Source organism: Colias eurytheme, chromosome 4, assembly GCF_061535395.1.
Source record: "Colias eurytheme isolate Ceu_HAF_F1 chromosome 4, ilColEury1 Martin Lab GWU primary, whole genome shotgun sequence".
Lineage (NCBI taxonomy): Eukaryota > Metazoa > Arthropoda > Insecta > Lepidoptera > Pieridae > Colias > Colias eurytheme.
The window spans coordinates 3,929,623-3,950,844 of NC_142983.1; the positions used below are offsets into that span (position 1 = coordinate 3,929,623).

At 32.8% G+C, this 21,222-nt stretch overlaps 2 protein-coding genes across 4 annotated transcripts in view; one reads left to right on the forward strand and one right to left on the reverse strand.

Annotated features, from left to right (window-relative positions):
• Window positions 1–5,421, reverse strand: part of LOC149908855 (contactin-3-like) — a 53,440-nt gene extending 48,019 nt beyond the window's left edge. Inside the window, exon 1 of the mRNA XM_090120428.1 lies at window positions 5,027–5,421. Coding sequence (XP_089976554.1) covers window positions 5,027–5,078 — 52 coding nt within the window. The 5' untranslated portion in view covers window positions 5,079–5,421. The remainder of the gene's footprint in view (window positions 1–5,026) is intronic.
• On the forward strand, window positions 4,986–20,961 carry LOC149908856 (juvenile hormone esterase-like). Of its 3 annotated transcripts, none has more exons than XM_090120431.1 (4): window positions 4,986–5,000; window positions 16,980–17,122; window positions 18,160–19,454; window positions 20,557–20,961. In XM_090120431.1, the coding sequence occupies exons 2-4, from the start codon at window positions 16,997–16,999 to the stop codon at window positions 20,720–20,722; spliced, it is 1,587 nt and encodes a 528-aa protein (XP_089976557.1). In that variant the 5' UTR covers window positions 4,986–5,000; window positions 16,980–16,996; the 3' UTR covers window positions 20,723–20,961. The 3 variants fall into 3 exon arrangements, with proteins under 3 accessions (XP_089976557.1, XP_089976555.1, XP_089976556.1); XM_090120429.1 differs by lacking the exon at window positions 4,986–5,000 and adding an exon at window positions 5,542–5,678; XM_090120430.1 differs by lacking the exon at window positions 4,986–5,000 and adding an exon at window positions 15,927–15,980.
• Window positions 20,962–21,222: the final 261 nt, after the last annotated feature.

A 21,222-nucleotide genomic window follows, 5' to 3' on the forward strand; every position in this document is an offset into this window, starting at 1 on the left:
TATTCAATTCATATTTATTATTTTTATCACGATGGGGTTGCTATCAAATAATATCCGAAAAATATTTATTCAATTTATCGAAAAAATAGTATTTACATAAATCTTTGATCAATCGCTTAAAATATGATACTATAACTAACAATGATTTTTCTTTATTGTCTAAAATAAACCCTACAGAAAAATTTCACGAGTAAATTAAATTGGTATATTTCTGTGGAAAAATAACTTGTGTTTCACCTAGAGCTCTGTTTTACTTTAAAATATGTGTAACTATTGTCATACATACATGCCTATAAAATGTGTTGATTGGGCTTAGCCTCGCGGCAGTTACGTGGGCGAGTCCGAGAAATATGAACATATAGATTTATTATTATTCTTTTATTATAGGTCTATACTCTATACTGTATACTATAAAGTCTGTCGACATAGTTTCTTCTAAGAAATGTCAGATCCTGCTCCAATCGTTCTAAGTAGAAGCTTTGTCATAAATTTGACGTAAAGTTTTGAAGGTCAGGAAAAACACTGAATCATTTAAGATTCAGTATTTTTTCTTGAGTAACGGAAACTTACTTCATGTCAAGTTAATTTGCGTCAATAAGAAATTATTTAATATTAATTTTTTCATCTATTACTTTTGATTAATCTTTTACTATTAGCCGCACACTGAATACGCATTTATAAAATATTTACCTATAGAGCAGGCTCCAAGGAGATGTTCGTTTGCAAAAATAGCGGACCTAAATCTGACTTCTGATATATATTGTAATAATTGTATAGATCCCAGACATCCGCACCCCGGTAATTAAATATGGCATACAAAGAAAAAAATAATATTATCTTAAAATAGAGATTTAGTTCTGTCTTCACGATATAACAACTTATCCGCTTTTTATAAATTTTAACATAAAGCTACATTAGACCTTGCAAAGGACATTGTCTGTTTTTTATTTAAATGGGATGAAATAGAGGGTGGAATTTTATTGGGAAGGCAACTGCCACACGATACACGAAGTGCACGCAAGCGGAGCCGCGGGCGGAAAGCTAGTATTACATAATGTATACAAGGCCTTCAAAGATGAATTTTATTTCAACCCTCTGTCGACAGCAGCTCTGCGAATGAATATTTCGTTTCGAGCTGCTGTGATTGCATTTTCGAATGCAAAAATAAACTTGACAAATAGAAACCTTCGGGCCTGCTGTGTTAAATATAAAAATCTTTATTTTAACGCTGAATAATAAAAAAGACAATGTAGAAAATTTCATAATATTACAGAAATGACGTTATTAAAAATATATTTTATAGCCGGCGATTTATTGGATAGCTTTTGCTTTGCTTTTTCGCGCGAAATCCCTCGGCTGGAGCGATCCCTCACACAATTGTTACGCTCCGATACCTATAAGTAAAAAACGATGAAATTTTTTAACGTGAGAGAGCAACCTTTAAGCCATAAATTACTGAAATAAAATACTACTCTGCATCAATGAAACATCAATAGGAGGTACTTCGACCTCTTACGAAAATAGCTACTCTAAATAGCCCAACGTTTTAACCTACAAGTAGGCAGCTAGAAAAAATTGTGTCATCACATTTAACGGATCTAGGTAGCTGGCACCTCGTACAAGACCTAGATAGGTGCAAAATTGCGGTCCGAGTGGATCGCCTGCAACAACAATTTGTGATTATTTACGGACTGAGCAAAACATCTCGAGAAAACGGGGCAAACGTGTGAAATTCGACTTTTATATGACAGAACCATTATTCTAATGTAAAATCTATTGATGATAATCATAATATTATTATATTTATTTAAAAATGCATGAGTAGCAGAGCAGTGCTCTTATTTTATCTATATAGCTTTCTTTAATACTTTAAAAGCATTTCGTCTCATTTTATGTATTTAAAAGAAGGTTGGACGATGAACTGCTACAAGTTGATGTTTAGATGCATGTCCCACGGCGACGCGGGTAATCGACATGTTTTACAGTCCTTTGTTTTTGTTTACCTACGTGTGATACAGGCTTTTCATTGCAAAATTATTGGCAACTTGGTTCAGTAACTAAAAGAGCTAAATGCGAGGTTAAGTCAAACAAAGTTTCTTTACAATGTGGTGAATTTTGAAAACGTTCGGTAATCAGTAGGCACTTTTGTTTGAGTAATTTCGTTCAGTCAGGAAGTTTTATCTTTTCGTAAATTAAAATGTTTCAACAAATACAAAGTTGATTTACATTTTAATCAAGCAATCAAGCATACACTTAAATACAATAAGTCAAGCTGTTTGAACGTGACTAATAGATTATCCACTTTCATTTAGGTAGGTATTTAGACTATTATGCTATTGTTGCAAATTCATTGTTAAGATATTATGATCAGCGGCGGCCTTACCCATTGCGAGGCTCCGGGCGGCAGGCCCTTTGCGAGGCCCTTTGCTCTTTGTGAAATGTATGTGATGCGAAAGTAGGTCTGGTTGTTTGGTTTAGGTATTTGTCATGTTTGAGGAGAAATGATAAAGTTATACAAATGAATAAAATTTGAGTTTTAAAATATTTATATATTATTTTATACATAGAAAGAATTACCAAATTAACAAATACAGAGATGATAAATTTTAAAATTGATGTTTGCGGCTTTTCCTAAGGCTAAAATCTTTAATTAAAGCACAATAATCCAACGAATGAGCTACGTCATTTTCGATTGAAAGAATAGCAAGGGCTGAAAGCCGATCTTGTGTCATCGAATTCCTCAAATATCGTATAGGAGCTACCAACGTTGACAAGAGAGCATTTTAGTATAGTTGGTTCTTTGATATACTGTTCCTCTTGCTATTTCGGTTAGAGTCCGGGCTGTCTGGCTGGTCGCAGTGGTTGCGTTTATTAGTGCGCATCTTATCTGCACAGGAAAATATCCTTAACTAGCTGCTCCGCGCGGTTTCACCCCCGTGGCTCCACTCCTGTTGCCCGTAGCGTGATGAAATATAGCCTATAACCTTCCTCGATAAATGGGCTATCTAACACCGAAATAATTTTTCTAATCGGACCAGTAGTTCCCGAGATTAGTGCGTTCAAACAAACAAACAAACTCTTCAGCTTTATAATATTAGTATAGATTTAAAGTCATTTTTTAACGCGTAATTTTTAATCTTTTGCCTTTAGATAGATCCATGAGACATAATTTTTTTATTGCAAGACGTTTTTTTCGTTGTTAAATAGGTGCCAGACGCAATTTTTTATTTCAAAATCATTAAAATGTCATCGAAATAAGTGAAATTCCATCAACATGAGTCCCCGTGAAGAATAAGTATTAAAAAAGGATAATATAATATAAGTAATAAAGTTATTACTTACCTTTTAAGCGGAATCATGTTGAATGTTGATGTAATTTCACTTATTTCGATGACATTTTAATGATTTTGAAATAAAAAATTGCGTATGGCACCTATTTAACAACGAAAAAAACGTCTTGCAATAACAAATTTATGTCTGATGGATCTATCTAAAAGCAAAAGATTAAAAATTACGCGTTAATAAATGACTTTAAATTACGGATACTTTCCTGTGCGCACTAATAAACGCAACCATTACTGCCAGCCAGACAGCGCGGAGTCTAATCGAAATAGCAAGAGAAACAGTATATCAAAAACCCAACTATACTAAAATAACTTTTTTTAAAACGTTAATAGCTCCCATACCAATATGTTTTAATAATTTTAAGCCTCGAAAAACTCCTTTCAGCAGACGCAACTGTCACAGGTCACAGGTGTGGTGGCAATAATTCTCAGGACTATTTCGATAGTGGGGTAAACTTCAGTTAATTTGTTTTCTATTATGTATTTCAGCACCGAGATAATATCGTCGTTTCCTTCATACACACGCATGAACATACTCAGTACACGCACAAATTTTCATTTTTTTAAATTTGCTTGGGTGGGTTGTTGCTTGTTGCGCGAGGCCCCTGCAAGAGCGAGGCCCCGGGCGATTGCCCCGTTCGCCACCCCCTAAGGCCGCCGCTGATTATGATCCTAGTTGAACTTAACTATTGTTTAAAAAGTAAGAAGAATTAGTTTCAGAATGTACATTATAGAGTGCAAAAATGCAAATATGTACCTAAACCTAACGTTTAGGTATACATTTGCATTTTTAAATCTTCATAGGTAGGTATTTTATGAACGAAAAGATTAGGTAGGTGGGTAGGTAGGTACCTATATCATATACCTAAGTAAATTGTTGTAGAAATAGTGAAATGTTTAACCAGTACTTATATAAAAGGTTAATCAATGAAAAAACAAATGAATTCTCTAGAAGAATATACCTACCTACTTTACACAAACTTGAGTATATTTAAAGTTAGGTACCTACCCATATTAATAACACATTGCAACAAGCAGTTTCTTTACAACATATTTGTACCTATAGGTATTACAAGAAAGTGTTGAAGTCATCCTAAAGAAAATATCTATAAGTACTTAATTAATAGCCACCGTTCAACGTTAATTACAATATTAATCCATCAGTCCTCGGAATCACAGACACAATAGAAAATCTATTGTGTCGCGCCCCGATCGGGCCTTACGGTGGTCAATGGGTTAATATACAATTATAGGTAATTATGTACTTTGTTAATTACTGCGGTTTGATCTGTGGGTGAGATACCTACTGATTTTCTTTTTTTATGCTTAATAAAAATGTATCATCAAGTCTTCATGTATCAAACAATAAGATAAACTGCAACAAAATGTTCCCCAGGGTGCAATCACTTAAGTCTATGACTAAAAAAAAACTTTTAAATTTGAGTTATGTTGCGCGTTTGAACTTTTGAAGGCAGTTCACAGTGCTCTCAGAACATATTACTAGCTTATTTCCATTGTTTTAAAGAAGGTGTCTGTTTATTTAATCGATCTTTTCATCAATTTGTCAGTATATTTACTTGACATTATCGAACATACACAACCAATTGTTGATTCTAGGGAGTGCGGCGCGCGAGACGGAGTGAGGTGACTCAGAATGTAAGTAGGCAACTTATTCCGCTTACCTGTACAAATCAACACCAAAGTAAACGGTGAAAGCAACCGGTTGCTCCCCATCTCGTCGTTTTGAACACTTTCTAATATTTATTAATTTAATTACAATATATTCTACACTCCCATCTTGAGGTATAATGTTAACAAATACTTTTCACCAACTTAACTGTCACACACTTCACTTAACAACGTACGATGTTTTCACTTTAAAACTTTTGCACAACCGTATATGGGTACATAAACACGCACAATACACTTTTTTATCTCATTTCCACTCAAAAATAAGTTGTTTTTGTTTCATTTTTCAATCCAAAAACTTTGGCGCGTGCTCGCGGTACTATCGTAGGTGCATACGTTACACTCTAGCAACGGTTGTGCCAAGGCTGAACGCTGACTGGATTGGACACAGACAGTCAAACCACGCTGTAGCCGTACGTTGTGGCGTGCGCCGCTCGCCCATAAGTGCGAGCGAGACAGAAAAAAGTGAAAGGGACGAAAGTTAAGTTTTCAACTTCGTTGTCTTGCTCGGAAGTCGGAATGAAGTGCCGAGTGGCAACGACGCCCTAGACAGCTTTATTTTTTTATACGGGTAGCTAAACTTGCTTCATGAAAGAGTATCTCGCGAGTTTGATACTAGATGGTAGCTCTGAGCCAATATGCAAGGTAAGAACAACAATATGATAATAATATTATTATCACAATATCTTGTCACCCTTGAATCTTAATTAAACATTCATTTTGCATTTTCATTAATGAAAGACATTTGTAACACATTACCTACAGATGAGATATTTAATTTGATTAAGTACCTACCTATATCAATGATAGTGGATATTCATCTAATATCCAATTCCTACATTCCTACCTATACCAATTTTAATTTTGTTACACGTGTGTTACATAATGTCTTTTCAATAAAAAAAATATGTTCCATCATAAAAATCATTCATAGAAATTACACTTTTATTTAGGGATTGCTGTGAGGGATTGATTTTGTTTCATTTTTCAAGCAGCGATAGTAGATTTAAGATGATAATAATTATTATAGTAAATGTATAGTAAACGGTATTTCTAATTAGGTACTTACCTAGGTACCTACTTACTATTAATACTGTAAGAATAATAGGTATTATAAATGGGTATTATACTGGATTTTATGAGTTGACCTGAGACTAAATATTTAATAATAGAAAAATAGTTTTATTCAACACTAGCGGTCCGCCCCGGCTTCGCCCGTGGTACATGTTTACGTTTTCTCTCCATAAGAACCATCCTCGTACTTCAAGGAATATAATAAAACAGACGGACGGACGGACGGACGGACAGACGGACAACAAAGTGATCCTATAAGGGTTCCGTTTTTTTCCTTTTGAGGTACGGAACCCTAAAAAGAATTATCGAAATCGGTTCAGCCGTTCTCGAGTTATGCGCTTACCAACATATTTTGCGATTCATTTTTATATAGGGTCAACCGGGGCAAATGCAACTATGGGGCTATTGCAACTAGTTATCATAACTAATTTATTAGAGTTGTTGTAATAAATCGCCACCTATGATTCAATAACTCAACGACTAATAAATCTTACAAGTAATAGATGGTGCCCCTACGATGAAAACTATTTGATTGATAGGCCATTGTGTCAAACCGCTATTTTGAAGTTGGTGTGCGTAAAAACAGGTGTCGAGTTTTGCAGACAAAAATATTGTTTAGGAGTGATTTTTTGCAGGTGTTTTTGATTGGACACGATTATCACAAGCCGTTAAGCTTATTTCATTTATATTTTTAGTGCGTTAGTTGACTCTATTTTGTGTTATTGATGCAGTTACAATTGCCTCATGAAAATTTCACTGTGGGGTTATTGCAACTGTGAGGTTAGTTACAATAGCCCCTTATATTTTTGTATGAAACTAAAAACACTAGTGATGTGACAGTGTCGATATTTTTATTATGTATCCTTCTTGGTAGTCAAAATATACTTTCTTTATGATTAATTAAAGAAGAACCATCGATTATTTCTTCGATATTATACCCAGAGACGGGTTCGTAAGTAAAATTCAAATTAGATAAAGCGTGGTTAAAGAATATAAGTAACTAAAAACGATATTTAACACAAAGAATATTATTTGTTCTGACCAAAAACTAAAATTGACTTAGTAGGTAGTACACTGTTATTTTTTTTTGCGGTTTAAAGTGGTAAATCAAAGTAGGTACATGAGTTTTCCTCTAAATAATGCGGCGCCATCTACGATCGCAACGTTATTGTATAGATAACGTTATTGTATATATATATAGAATAATAAAAATATATCGATGAATAAGTTTTTTGCATTCCCCACACTAATTCTCTAACAAATAGTTGCATTTGCCCCACAATCAGAAAAATAAGATTTTTCCTGAAAACTCGTCCTTGCTACACGGTAATCCAGTTCAAAATCCTATGAATAACATGAAATCTCATAAATATATTCTATATTCGTTGTTTTATATGAAATAGAAGAAGAGCTATGGCAGTTAGTTGCATTTACCCCCGACTAGGGGTTAATGTAACTTTTTCTACCAATTTTAGGAAATATTCTCACTACCAGTTATTTATAAGACTACTGTATTGCTTGATTGGTTGAAAATAATCTTGAATAAATACAAAAACCACTAAATGGGTCAAATAAATGACCAAATATAAAAGGAGATAACTGCAACCGATCAAACTTGAAACTTGTTATTTTTTAGTTGCATTTGCCCCGGTTGACCTATAAGATTTAACTACCTAGGTAAACGTTCTAATAAGAAGATTTAATGACTCACTGCAAAGGTATATTTTAATGATATCTATAATACAAACTAAGTACCTAATTACTTAGGTAGTAGGTACTTAAAGATACTAATTACCTACCTATTAATACAAAATCGATATACAGGGTGTCCCACCGTCGGTATTATAAGCTCAATGGAGGTTATAGTTTTGCATACGCCAAGTACGTAAAAAATGCTTATAAAATTCCAGATGCATTTTTTTTCAAATAGATGAATTCTTCAAACTCTGTGTACAGTGTACACCCCTAACAAGCAACCGGCTGCAGCTACGCGAAGCTAGCTGCTAGAGACGAAAACATGAATTTTAAGGAAAAATTTAGCAAAAAATTTTTGGCGTAAATTGTTGTTTAAGTATTTTTTGCGTGATCAGTGTATGCAAGTTTACAAGTCTCTTCGCGCTTTGTATACCGATAATGGGACACCCTGTATATATAAAGATATAATCGATTTTATCTAGAAAGTGAGGTACCAAAAGTGTATCTCTAATTCTATGTAAAAGATATTAAAAGGTGAACACTAAAAATAAATCTTTTATATGCTACATAGTTAGGACATTCATTCACTATCATATTGTTTAAAATTGCCTTTTTTTAACTAAGTAATGGCCATTCGGAGTCGCGCACCGAGAGGTCCGAATAAATCGTTTATTATTTAATTGGTTGTAACTGTAAATTTATACTTATTACAATTATTCATTTACCTGTGCTCTGACTAGGAGTCGGTGCTTCGTACAAATTTCAAGATTCTGTGTTCATGGGAAGTACCCTGTTGGGTTTGATTCCCTTGCAAATATCAAAATTTGCAAATATTTACAGCATAATCGACTGTATCTTACGAATTACGATTGTATCCGCTTAAGTATATAAAAAGTATGATTTTTTCACAACTTTTACGGACCCTAGACTTGAGTTTTCAATATAAATTCACCTTGATACACGCCACGCATTCCTGAGAAAAAGGGGCTTGACAGACAGACACACAGACGCACAACAAAGTAAGAAAAACAATAGAACTTTACTTCAATTCTTCAATTAAATAATTTCTGAAGTTTTGCAAATCTTCTTATGTATCATTTTAACCAGTTCTATATTTAGATGTACCTACTGGCTACTTAATATGTATCAAGGTGCATAATCACATTAGAAGTCGTCTTCATCTAGTAAACGTCAGCAGACGCTCGATACCCTGCAACCGACTGGCTTAGATAAATGGTTCTTGTAACGATCTATATTTTACATTTGCTGGTATTAATAAAACGGATTATCGTGTGGTAACAAAATAACACGTGCCTCATTATTACACTTACAAAAGTTACAAATTACAATAGGCGTTTTATTAAATGAGATGAATTATTAAAAGAAACTAGGGAATCTTTTAAATTTGTCTGTCACATAATTGTATACTAGATGCATCAGCTCTACAAAATATTACAGTGGCTTTAAAAAGCGTGTAATAAAATCCATATCTAGCAAGAAACCACTAGCGGCTAGCCATATATTCCCAAGGATAATTTCTTGTAGAATTATTGCGAAACAATCGTAATCAAAATTTAAGAGCCTCTTTACGTTTGCTCTATCATCGGTCAGATGATATTATAATATTATCATGATGGCTCATGATATGAAATTAGTTTGGCTCCTTATAAGTGCAATTCTAAGAGATAATATAGAAACTGATATTCAATGTTTCGAACATCGGATATCACTCGTGCACCGAAAATAAGACGTGTTTCGAACAATATGAGTACTCTCCTCGGATATACGCGCGTAAAATCCTTGTCCCTTTAAACAAAGGCACCTTTAGCTTTGCTACGATACATGGCACCCGTCATCGTCATCGCGCTTGTGATCGCGCTATATGACGTACATTTTACTACAAAGCAAAGGCAAGACAAAATTCAACGGTTATCCACTAACAAAGTTAACTGTATATGGAGCTAGTAATGTAGGTAGTATTCAACAGAATCGTTTTTTTTTTGTAATTATTATCAAAACCAATGTTTTAGATACAATAGAGATAAAATTGGTTATAAATACATTCACGTTTCGGCAGGTTTTTAATAATAACGTTTGGAAACCGTAAAGGTTAATTCAATATAATATTTTATCTAATGCATAGAAACAAGATACGCTACGCAAACAGCTTAAATTTCTTCTTAAATTTCGCTTTTTTATTTCATTTTCAGTTTATACAAGAGCTAATGACGTGTAAAGATAACTGATTCAATTAAAATGTTCCTATCCTACTAAATTTGTTCGAAAAATTAAAATAAACTGTACCAAAAAATACAAATAAAAACAAAGTACGTACTTAGGTACCCAATGTTATTTTAATTAAATAGAAAGTTTAGGTACTTTCAGTACCTAGGCGTCATTAACCAATGATTTGTAAGTAAGTGTACCTACTTATTGAAATATGATACTGCAAAGATTTTCATTCTGTTTTCACTAATGGATTGTCACTTATAATACCACAAGAGCTTCAAAATTATCGGGTATTTTCCGATAGGTTCGTTGCAAACAAATGAAGGAGTCAAGTTTTTAGTCAAGGTTAAAAAATCACGAGCGCGAAGCGCGAGTGAATTTTCCTGAAAAACTTGACGACTTTATTTGTTTGCAGAGAAATGCCAGATAATTTTGAAGCTCGTGTGGTATTCGGGAGATTATTTTTCCGTCCCAAATGTCGGCCAATAATTTCACAATTGAATTGAACCTGTCAGTTTGACGTCAACGACCGGAGAAAATTTTCAAAAAATTATCAATATAATACCATGTAGGTTGTACCACGTGACGTCGAATGGTGCATTTCTATTGGTCGATATTTGGGTCGGAAAAATAATCATAGTGATTGTTGTGTATAAAATTGTAACTATAGCTAAATAATCTCTTATAATACCACAAGAGCTTCAAAATTATCGGGTATTTTCCGATAGGTTCGTTGCAAACAAAATATGAAGGAGTCAAGTTTTTAGTCAAGGTTAAAAAATCACGAGCGCGAAGCGCGAGTGGTTTTTCCTGAAAAACTTGACGACTTTATTTGTTTGCAGGGAACCTTGAGGGAAATGCCAGATAATTTTGAAGCTCGTGTGGTATTCGGGAGATTATTTTTCCGTCCCAAATGTCGGCCAATATAATTCAATTTATTTTATAAATGGCAGTGCTGCGTTGCCACAATTTTGCCAATGTCACGTTGTGGATAGTTTTACATCTCATAGATTTATAAGAAACTGAAATGTATCAGTCAAGCGCAGATATCTACAACAAAAAAAATGACACACACAATATATAGAAATTCCCAACACCAGGTTAATTTAATTGTTGTAAAGGACGAACAGTAAACTATGTACAAAGTATAACATAAAAACTAAAATCTACAATATTTGGACGCTTGATAAATATTCACAGTTTTATTTTGTTAGAGATAATAAATTTAGATATAACATAAACAAATAGAGTACTAATTAATGAGAGGAGGGATTTCAGTGAACCTTATACCAATTAATGAGATTCTAAATACAATGTAAAGACATTATAAACAGCAAGCAAGATTTACATTGGCTCTACCATAAGTTTAATCAGCATTATCTTCAGTAGGTATTTATTCACAAAAACGATGTCATCAGAAGCAGGAACGAAAAAAGCACTTGAAATATATTACCATACACTTTTCCTCACACTCAACATTTATTGCTCATAGATGAGAGGACAATAGGGGACATAAACAAGAGCTTTTGCCACGATATAATATTTCTCGTCCCCTTGAAACAACAAAATATATTACTAGCCGGCGGCGGTGCATAAAAAGCAATGAAAGCATTTTCACATGAGCAGTTTTCATTCTGTTACTCCCCTTTTATACCCTAAGGAATTCCAAATAGTATCACTTCTTCGCCAGACCCTAATAATGCCATGGGGAAAGAACCGCGAAATTGTTTCCCGTGCACCCTCGCTTCAAATTGTTTTTTTAACGAATTGTAGATTCTTATCTGTTATGCACTTTTGCTGAGCAAAGGGTTTTTGATAGGATTTTGATTCGTATTTATACTCAATTCCAATATAGATGTATAGACACCTAGTATAGAAAATATTAGAAAGGGATAGTTAACTCAAAGTTAAGTATGTTTGATAAGTTACAAACAAAATTAACTTGTTTCTTACTATGGTGTATATATATCTGAAGATTTGTAAATCCGATGTAGATGGCAGAGGCTTGTATGTATGAAGATGATTATTAATTAATTGATTGCTCATTGCTGTTTGTTACAAGCTTTGCAACAAAAACCATTGTTCTACATCAATACCCATTATACGATTCTTGTTGAAGAATAATAGAAAAGGAAAAAATAAGTAGGTACCTACATAAAAAAATGTTATAAAATAGAACCTCAAAACGGAATGTATTAAAAAAATATTAACTAGTAAAGTTACGTTGCAGTTGTTAGCCCAGTTAAATAGGAATATAAAATAAAATTAGCAGCAATACATTTTAAAAGTAAAGTTAATTTGCATGAAATGGATACTTGGAATAAATCGAATAAGAATGATCCTCCTTACAAATTGTACAAACGGATTACTTGCCGATCCTAGCATGAGAACCAGCGCCGAGACTCGAGAGTTTTCTCAAATATTTTTTCCACATTTGAAAAGAGCATTCGATTAAAAGTCCCGACAATGTTGAACTTATTACTTTCCCATTTTCGTGAAGCTCAGAATAACTGGCACAACCGACAGTATTCATGTTTAATGAAATATTTTAATGAATGTGTACATAGCGTATTATTTAATCCCTTACTTATTAGTTATTACATAAAAATATTTATGTGTATTTATTACTTCTGTTTTGCCACATATCAAGGATTTCAATAATTATTATGCCTATGCATTTTTTGGATAAGTATCTTATTTCGGATACAAAATAAATGATACAGTAACGAAAAATGTTACTTTTTGTGTTTTTTTTTGTCCACAATAGCATTTCCAATAAGGCATCACTTTCAGGTTTATTACGTGATAATATATATCTCCCAACATAAACATTATAATATTGACGTTCGTTAATACTTTCTTTTAATTGACGGAATGGGCATGTATATTTTGTTTATTACAATTTTTTTCCAATGTAATAAGTCATATAAAAGTAATATTTTTCTCGAGTAGGACATTAATCGTTATGATATTATCGTTTTCTTAACAATAACTTAGAAATTATAGCGTGAAAGATCAAGCATCAATGATCAAACTGTCACATCAGTAAAACCGCAAAGACCCCTATAGCTTTTAGGGAGTTTTGTTGAACTCTTCGATTACCTATACATTTATCACACGCTCTTTGATCACACATATAGTTATACAAAATGTTCGACTCTTATTTTACGCACTTACCGCAAGAAAAGCTTTTATCACAAATTCTCTCTATTGGATATTAGAACGTTATCAATTAAAATTAAAGTAATGGTATCGAGAATCTAATATGACCTGTATATCTAGGTCCAAAGCGCTTCACTTGGGAGTAAAGGCGTACAAAGAATTCATATTTCAGTGAGCTACAAACATTTTTTAAAAATTCTTAGCAACGAAACGTTCCAAAATGACTTACAAAAGTGCTTCGAATTTCATACTCGATTTCTATTTTATGGGTAGGACTTCAGCTTGCTTGCCATTCTGTGTGGTTACTGGTTAATGAGTAATTTATATTCTACATCTTTACACCCAACAAGCAACACACTCTGGGAATGTAGAGTTGCATTATTTTAAAACAAATTGTACCATTATTATTTTTAACTAGCGGTCCGCCCCGGCTTCGCCCGTGGTACATACTGGCGGTAGTGGTTGCGTTTATTAGTGCGCACAGGAAAATATCCGTAATTTAAAGTCATTTATTAACGCGTAATTTTTAATCTTTTGCCTTTAGATAGATCCATCAGACATAAATTTGTTATTGCAAGACGTTTTTTTCGCTGTTAAATAGGTGCCAGACGCAATTTTTTTTTTCAAAATCATTAAAATGTCATCGAAATAAGTGTTATATAATATAATATAAGTAACTAGCGGCCCGCCCCGGCTTCGCCCGTGGTACATATGAAAAATAGATGTTGGCCGATTCTCAGACTTACCCGATATGCACAGAAAATTTCATGAGAATCGGTCCACCCGTTTCGGAGGAGTATGCAGACTAACATTGTGACACGAGAATTTTATATATAAGAAAGTAATAAAGTTATTACTTACCTTTTAAGCGGAATCATGTTGATGGAATTTCACTTATTTCGATGACATTTTAATGATATTGAAATAAAAAATTGCGTCTGGCACCTATTTAACAACGAAAAAAACGTCTTGCAATAAAATATTATGTCTCATGGATCTATCTAAAGGCAAAAGATTAAAAATTACGCATTAAAAAATTACTTTAAATTGAGGATATTTTCCTGTGCAGATAAGATGCGCACTAATAAACGCAACCACTGCGACCAGTCAGACAGCCTGGACTCTAACCGAAATAGCAAGAGGAACAGTATATCAAAGAACCAACTAGATATAGGTACTAAAATGCTCTCTTGTCAACGTTGGTAGCTCCTTTATGATTAAATAATGTTTGACATTGAGACAATCTGCTAACGGCAATTTTTATTTTCCGAGCAGAGGAAATCAAATACATGAACCGTATGATTTTGATGTGGTTTCACTAAATGTCTCTAAAGGAATTTCTAAAGATCCATATTACCTACATGTTCAGTATAAATGTAAATCATTCTCAAATTCGTTAAGTCGTTAACCATTTCCATGATTTTTTAAATGTTGGCTTTGTCTCTGCCACCACTTAGTCAAGTGTCGAGTAAGTCATCAACATCAAGTGCGTTCAAGAATTTAAAGGGTTTTTTTAAAACATGTGCTGATAATTTACTACAGAATATAGTTATATATTGTCGCCACTTCATCTCTGTGCTTTAAGGGGGCGCATAAAGCAAAATAACCAATCTTCTATTAGATGATACGTGTAATATGCAAGACCAAATCTAAAAAATAAAATATATATCAAACTAGATGATATGTTCAACGATTCTGTTTAATCAAAAACATAAAATATTAAAATTTACTCGATAAAAAAAAATCACCAAGTTAGCTCTAATTTTCACACTTTTACGTTTTCTACTTGACATGGTAATACTTATTATGATTTTTTTTTCATAAACAATTATATTAAAACATTTGCAAGATATTTGTCAGAGCATTTTGTGTAATTACTTTTAGTTTTGGTTTTATCTGCCATAAACCACTTTTATCGTGACAAAATCAAACGTTTATCTCGAGAAAAAAAGAGCGCCAAAGCCCAAAAGTAGTTGTTGTCGTACAACCTACCCTTACCTATGTAATGACATACCCACGTTTTTTTACCACTTAAGTAACAAATTTATTAATTTTTTTTTATCAAAATTGTCTAAAGAACGTAGGTACCTTAATATAAGAAGAGTTGCAGAAAGTCAGAACCAACCTCTAGCTTACCTTGGTTTATTCCTTTCTAGGTATTTTTATGAAATTAATTTTTAATGAATGTCGAGGGAGTATGCAATCTATTTGCGATAAGTTGCAGGTAAAAAATTGGCCGCAAGTGGGTATGTGTAATGAGTTTTTATGTAATCAATTTGCTAATATAAACTGCTGCTGTATCTATATTTTTTAAACACTTTTACATACTTTTAAAGAAAGCAATGTAAATTAATAGAAGACAATAAATAAAATCAAAACATAATATACATACTTACATTCACAAAAAAAGAACTGAAAGGTTTTTGAGCAAGAAAAATATAAGACCTCGATCCGACTGAAAAACATGATCCGCCGGTGGACATTTCGATCTTCAATGATAATATATATTATATAGTAAACTAAAGTCTATTTTAAGTTTAGAATTTATAATAGTTACTTGGGAATTAGAAATTATTTAACTATTATTTCAGTTTGAATACGCATTCATGCCATATTATCATTATAGACTTGAATGAGTTGGATCTTTGCTTAGTCTTTATGTTTAATCAGATAATGGTGTTATCTTAGTACGATAATACTTATTACCCTATATACAAGCATTTCTATTTAAGAGAATCAGTCAAAACATTACTCTGAAACAAATCAGCCAGGAAAACAGTTTTGTAGGTAGGTAATTACCACTTACATTTTAAATTATTTAAAATTAGTATTTTCTAATGTTTGATTTTACGCGAGTATTATACCTACATTTATAAATTAAAGACTTTTTAACGGATTTTAAACGCGATTTATTCATTCTTTTAGACTTTCGACAGTCTCCCCGTGACCACGCTCGCTGTAAAGTGTTCGAAACGTCGGGAATATAATAAAATGAATAAATCGCGTTTAAAATCCGTTAAAAAGTCTTTAATTCCTAAATTATTTAAAATTGTAAAGTTGCAAATATACTGCAGTAAGTATTTAAACTGATGGTAGATATTTGAGATATTCTAAAGTTATCGAGTCTGATCAAGATATTATTAAGATTTTGTTTTAATTGAGCTGCGTAGGTACTGCAGAATATAATTTATTTTTATTTATCGATTATCTTTGCATTTATTTCTGGCAAAATTAATACACACTTGTTAGATAAGTTTCTTAATACGTTTGCAGTCGGTTGAGGAAAATGTTTTTTTTTTTCGTGTTATCTAGAAATTACTTAGGCATGCTGGCGCGAATAATATTCGAAGTTTATACCCAGCTCCACTCGGGTAGACCGTATTTTTTAAACATTAATCCATCTTCTCTGATAAAATCTGTTCTTTCTTGAGTCATGAATGGGATTACTAACTAATCCGACTATCTTTTCAACCGACTTCAAAAAATAGGAGGACTGACGACACAATTCGACTGATTTTTTTTTTGTTTGTTACCTACGTAAGAACTTAGGTACCTAATACAAAAATTAACTAGATAATCAAAGAAACAATTGTCCTTTCGTATTATCTACTAAACCAACACAATTAAAACTTAATAGGCGTAATAATTTACTATCTTAATAACTCTCAAAAAGTATTCGAATTTTTATCGCATTAATATCACTGTCGTAGAGCCTATACCTAACACACACGTTTAACCAACCAAAAATTGTAACAACAATATATTCAATTTATTTTTATTTCACAGAGCAGGCAATTCTTAGGATGAGTGTCGTCAAAGTGGAACAAGGAATGTTGAAAGGAGCCGTTTGTAACGCGGACGCCGAGACTTATTACGCGTATAAAGGCATTCCGTATGCAAAGCCACCTATCGGCGAATTAAGATTCAAGGTACGTAAAATGTTCTGTAACATGTAGTAGATACCTACCATAGAGGTTCGGTTACGATGTAAAATTCAATAAAATAGCTATCGTTCGTTTCATTTAAGTCTTAATAGCATTGGCCCAAAAGTAAATTATTGTAAAGTAGGCTACCTGAGTCCAATAACCATGAATTTATGGTAGAGCAAGTTGAGCGGGCAAGAGCTACAACTTATCTTGCAAATCAATTAGATATTTTAATTTACGAATGTCCTTCCGCTGTGAAAAATTTGACGCGCTAACATATTCACCCCAATGCCTTTTAAACAAATTACTTGTAGCTAGAACAATACATAAAATATATTATATTTGTTTGATATTAAGTAGTAAGCCACATTTATTATTCACTATTGTTAATATCGGATATTACATTGCATCAAAACCGACGGATAAATTTTTAATCCTTAATATACTCTAATAATTTTTTGCAGGTGCAAATTTAATTTATTTCATACCAACAGCCTAATTTTTATACTTCAAAGTCTAGTTTACAGTCTAGTAAAAAAATCATAAGCAACGAATATATAAACAAAATTGTGTTTGGTCATTCTGTGTGAAGAGTTGGTATAATCCTTAGAGATTACTCTCCAGAAACACTGGACCGACGGAGTATGCAATAAATTATTTGGCTGTCAATTTTTGCAGTGCAATGCACCGTTTGTAATACATATTTATAACTACAGTCATGTGTATTTTAAAATTTTTATTTTCCCCGAATATCAAAATATTTAACTCTACTTAATCGTATTCAATTATATTTTCCATTTTTAACAGACAAATTTATCTCCCGCACCTTCTATTAATTATCGGGAAGTAATCGAACAAAAACTCATAAGCTCATATTTAATAAAAAAAATTATATGCTGCGGTCAGCACTACGCCCCATAATATATCATATTTTAGACTGCTGATTGCTGTTGAATGTTTCAAAGATATCTTTAATTTTAATCAATTTTGTTTAAACTGCTCGCTAGTTTGTTTTTAGGACATTTATTGCGCTTTTATAGGCACCAGAGCCACCTGAACCATGGGACGGCATTCGTGACGCATTAGAGCATGGACCAGTTTGTCCACAATACAATGAACGTCTTGAAAAAATTGAAACGGGCAGTGAAGATTGCCTTTTCCTCAATGTATATACAAAAATGCTTCAGCCCGAAAAAAAGCTTCCAGTTATGGTTTGGATACACGGGGGAGCCTTCTATACCGGCTCTGGTAACTCCGATTATTATGGACCAGAATTTTTCATGCAGCACGATATTGTTTTAGTTACTTTCAATTATAGATTAGAAGTATTTGGCTTTTTATGCTTAGATAACGAAGAAGTACCTGGTAACGCGGGATTGAAAGATCAAGTTGCAGCTTTAAGGTGGGTGAAAAAAAATATTAGCTCGTTCGGAGGGGATTCTGAAAATATAACAATATTTGGATGTAGCGCTGGAGCTTCATCTACATCGTACCACATGATTTCCGACATGAGCCAGGGTCTCTTTAATAAAGCTATCTGTCAAAGTGGAGTATGCCTTAATGATTGGAGCTATAATATTTATGCTAGACAAAGAGCACTCCAACTGGGTAAGTTACTTGGAAAAGATACTGAAGATATTAACGAGCTTTTGAAATTTCTTAGAGGTGTTCCGTCAGAGTCTTTAATAAATATTAAATTACCCACCGTTGTCACGGAATGTCCAGATATATCAGACGTTATGACATTTTCACCTGTTATTGAGAACCCAAATTTAAAGGTAGAAAAATTTTTAAGCGATGCTCCGATAAATTTAATAAAAAAAGGAAAAATAGCTAAAATACCATTAATGTTGGGATACACATCAGGAGAAGGTATAGAGATATGTCGAAGTTTCATTGACTCTCTATCATTTTTTTCAAAGACAGGAATATTATTACCTAGAGAACTAAAATTAAATACTTCGCTTGATATTATAAAGCAAATGGATGAAAAAGTGCGAGACCAATACTTTGGAAACAAACCTATATCATTAGAAATCTTACAAAATTTAGTTGATTTACACACAGACAGTGTATTCTCGTATAACATTAGAAGATTTGCTCGCTACCATTTTATAAATTCTTTAAAGCCAGTATACTTTTACAAATTCAAGACAGAAACTGAAAGGAATCATACAAAGAAACGCTATAAAATGGACCAAGTTGCCGGCGTCTGTCATGCAGATGATCTGCCTTACCTATTCAATATAAAGTGCTTGAATATTCCTCTAACTGAAGATTCAAAGTTTGCTATAGAACAAGTTGTAAAACTATGGGTTAATTTTGCGTCATGCGGGTAAGAATATTTTTACTTTTATATTATTCCTATTGAAAGACAAAATGTAGGATACTTTTTTATTAATATGTACCTACGTAGGTACCTACCAATTAAGAATTTGATAAATAACATATTGTAATTAGAAAATAACATAAACGAGTTTACGAGTTAAATGAGGTTGAACTTGGAAACTTAAAACCATTAAATACTAGCGGTCCGCCCCGGCTTCACCCGTGGTACATGTTTACGTTTTCTCTACATAAGAACCATCCTCGTACTTCAAGGAATATAATAAAAAAAGAATTATCGAAATCGGTTCAGCCGTTCTCGAGTTATGCGCTTACCAACACATTTTGCGATTCATTTTTATATATAAGAAGATTATACAGCTTCAAAATTTAAATATCTATCTATTAGGTACCTACGAAAAATAAGGCTCATAATATCCAGTTGTTTTGTCTCATACTTTATCAAGAAATACATAATCTTTAACAAGTCCTTTCTGGATATAAGGAAACGTTTACTCCAAACTACACTCAAATATTCTTTTTTTTTACTTAGAGAGGCGGTGTAATATTATGGCGACTCTAGTACGTATCACAAATTACAGTAGGTATATGTAACCACGATTACTTACTAGACACTGCTTGAATACTATATTAGTACTTAATACCTTGAAACGTCTATGAGACCCGTTATACGACACATATGCCTCCTTCGTGAGGGAACAAATACCAACCAGTAATAGACTAATCGATAGAGTTCAATAATACCTAATTGTTGTCATGAGCCCTTATTATCCTACAAGACTTTCTTACTAGTTAGATAAAATTAGGCAGAAATTTAAATTATTTTAAAAGTTATAACTAGACATATTAGATATTTAAGATTTAAAATATTCAGTTTATTATAAAATTATCTAAGAACCTACAGATTTTTTCAGTGCAGATTACCAACTGTCGATAAAGTTATTGACAATAATTTCAACACGCAGATAATGGATTTTTTGTATGTAAACCTGTAACCATTTTTTCTAATAAACATTATATTTTATGTCTCCAGTCTCACTATTTACCGAAAGAAATTTTCATAATATCTTACGCGATCTATTGTTTTTTAGAAATCCCACTGCAAACTTCAGCGATATAGAATGGAAACCGTTCACAGAAGAAGGCAAATATTGCTTTGTTATCGACAAGACACTCAAGTGCGGTTTGAACGTCGATGAAGATAACATGAGGCTATGGGATGAACTTTATGGTGAAAAGTTAATAAAAATAGTATAGATTAGTAATCAATGATAGAAATGAAGAATTTTATGTAGGTGCTACCGGATACGGAAGATACAGGCACAGTATAATATAATATTATTTATACAGGTAAACTTAAAGTTACTATTAGAACCAAAAAATACGGGTGGTAATCTGAATATATTTACAAGATTATAGGCTCTTAGTTTTAATCAGTTGGTATTATATGACGTCCGTGGCTTTACGATGGTTATTAATAAAATATTTATTTGAAATTCTGTTTTTTATTTATTACAGCTTGTTCTACACACTATGAGGTTTTCTTTCCTTATACGCCAACGGCCACATTTGAACATTACTTTAGAATTGAAAATCAAACTGCCCAAGCTGGGCGGCAACTATTCAAAAATGAATAAATATCATACAAGAGATCCATAGTTATCCAGGAAATAAAAAAAAGCACAAAAAATATGACGCGATGTGTATTGTGCTCAAGATCTTGACTCTTGTATTATCCCGTTCACAACGATATTTCT

What these genes read in the sequence shown, in the direction of transcription:
- LOC149908856 (XM_090120429.1), top strand. An exon ending in TCGGCGAATTAAGATTCAAG is followed by an intron (nt 17,123 to 18,159) that starts GTACGTAAAATG and finishes GCGCTTTTATAG; the next exon opens with GCACCAGAGCCACCTGAACC. An exon ending in GTTAATTTTGCGTCATGCGG is followed by an intron (nt 19,455 to 20,556) that starts GTAAGAATATTT and finishes ATTGTTTTTTAG; the next exon opens with AAATCCCACTGCAAACTTCA.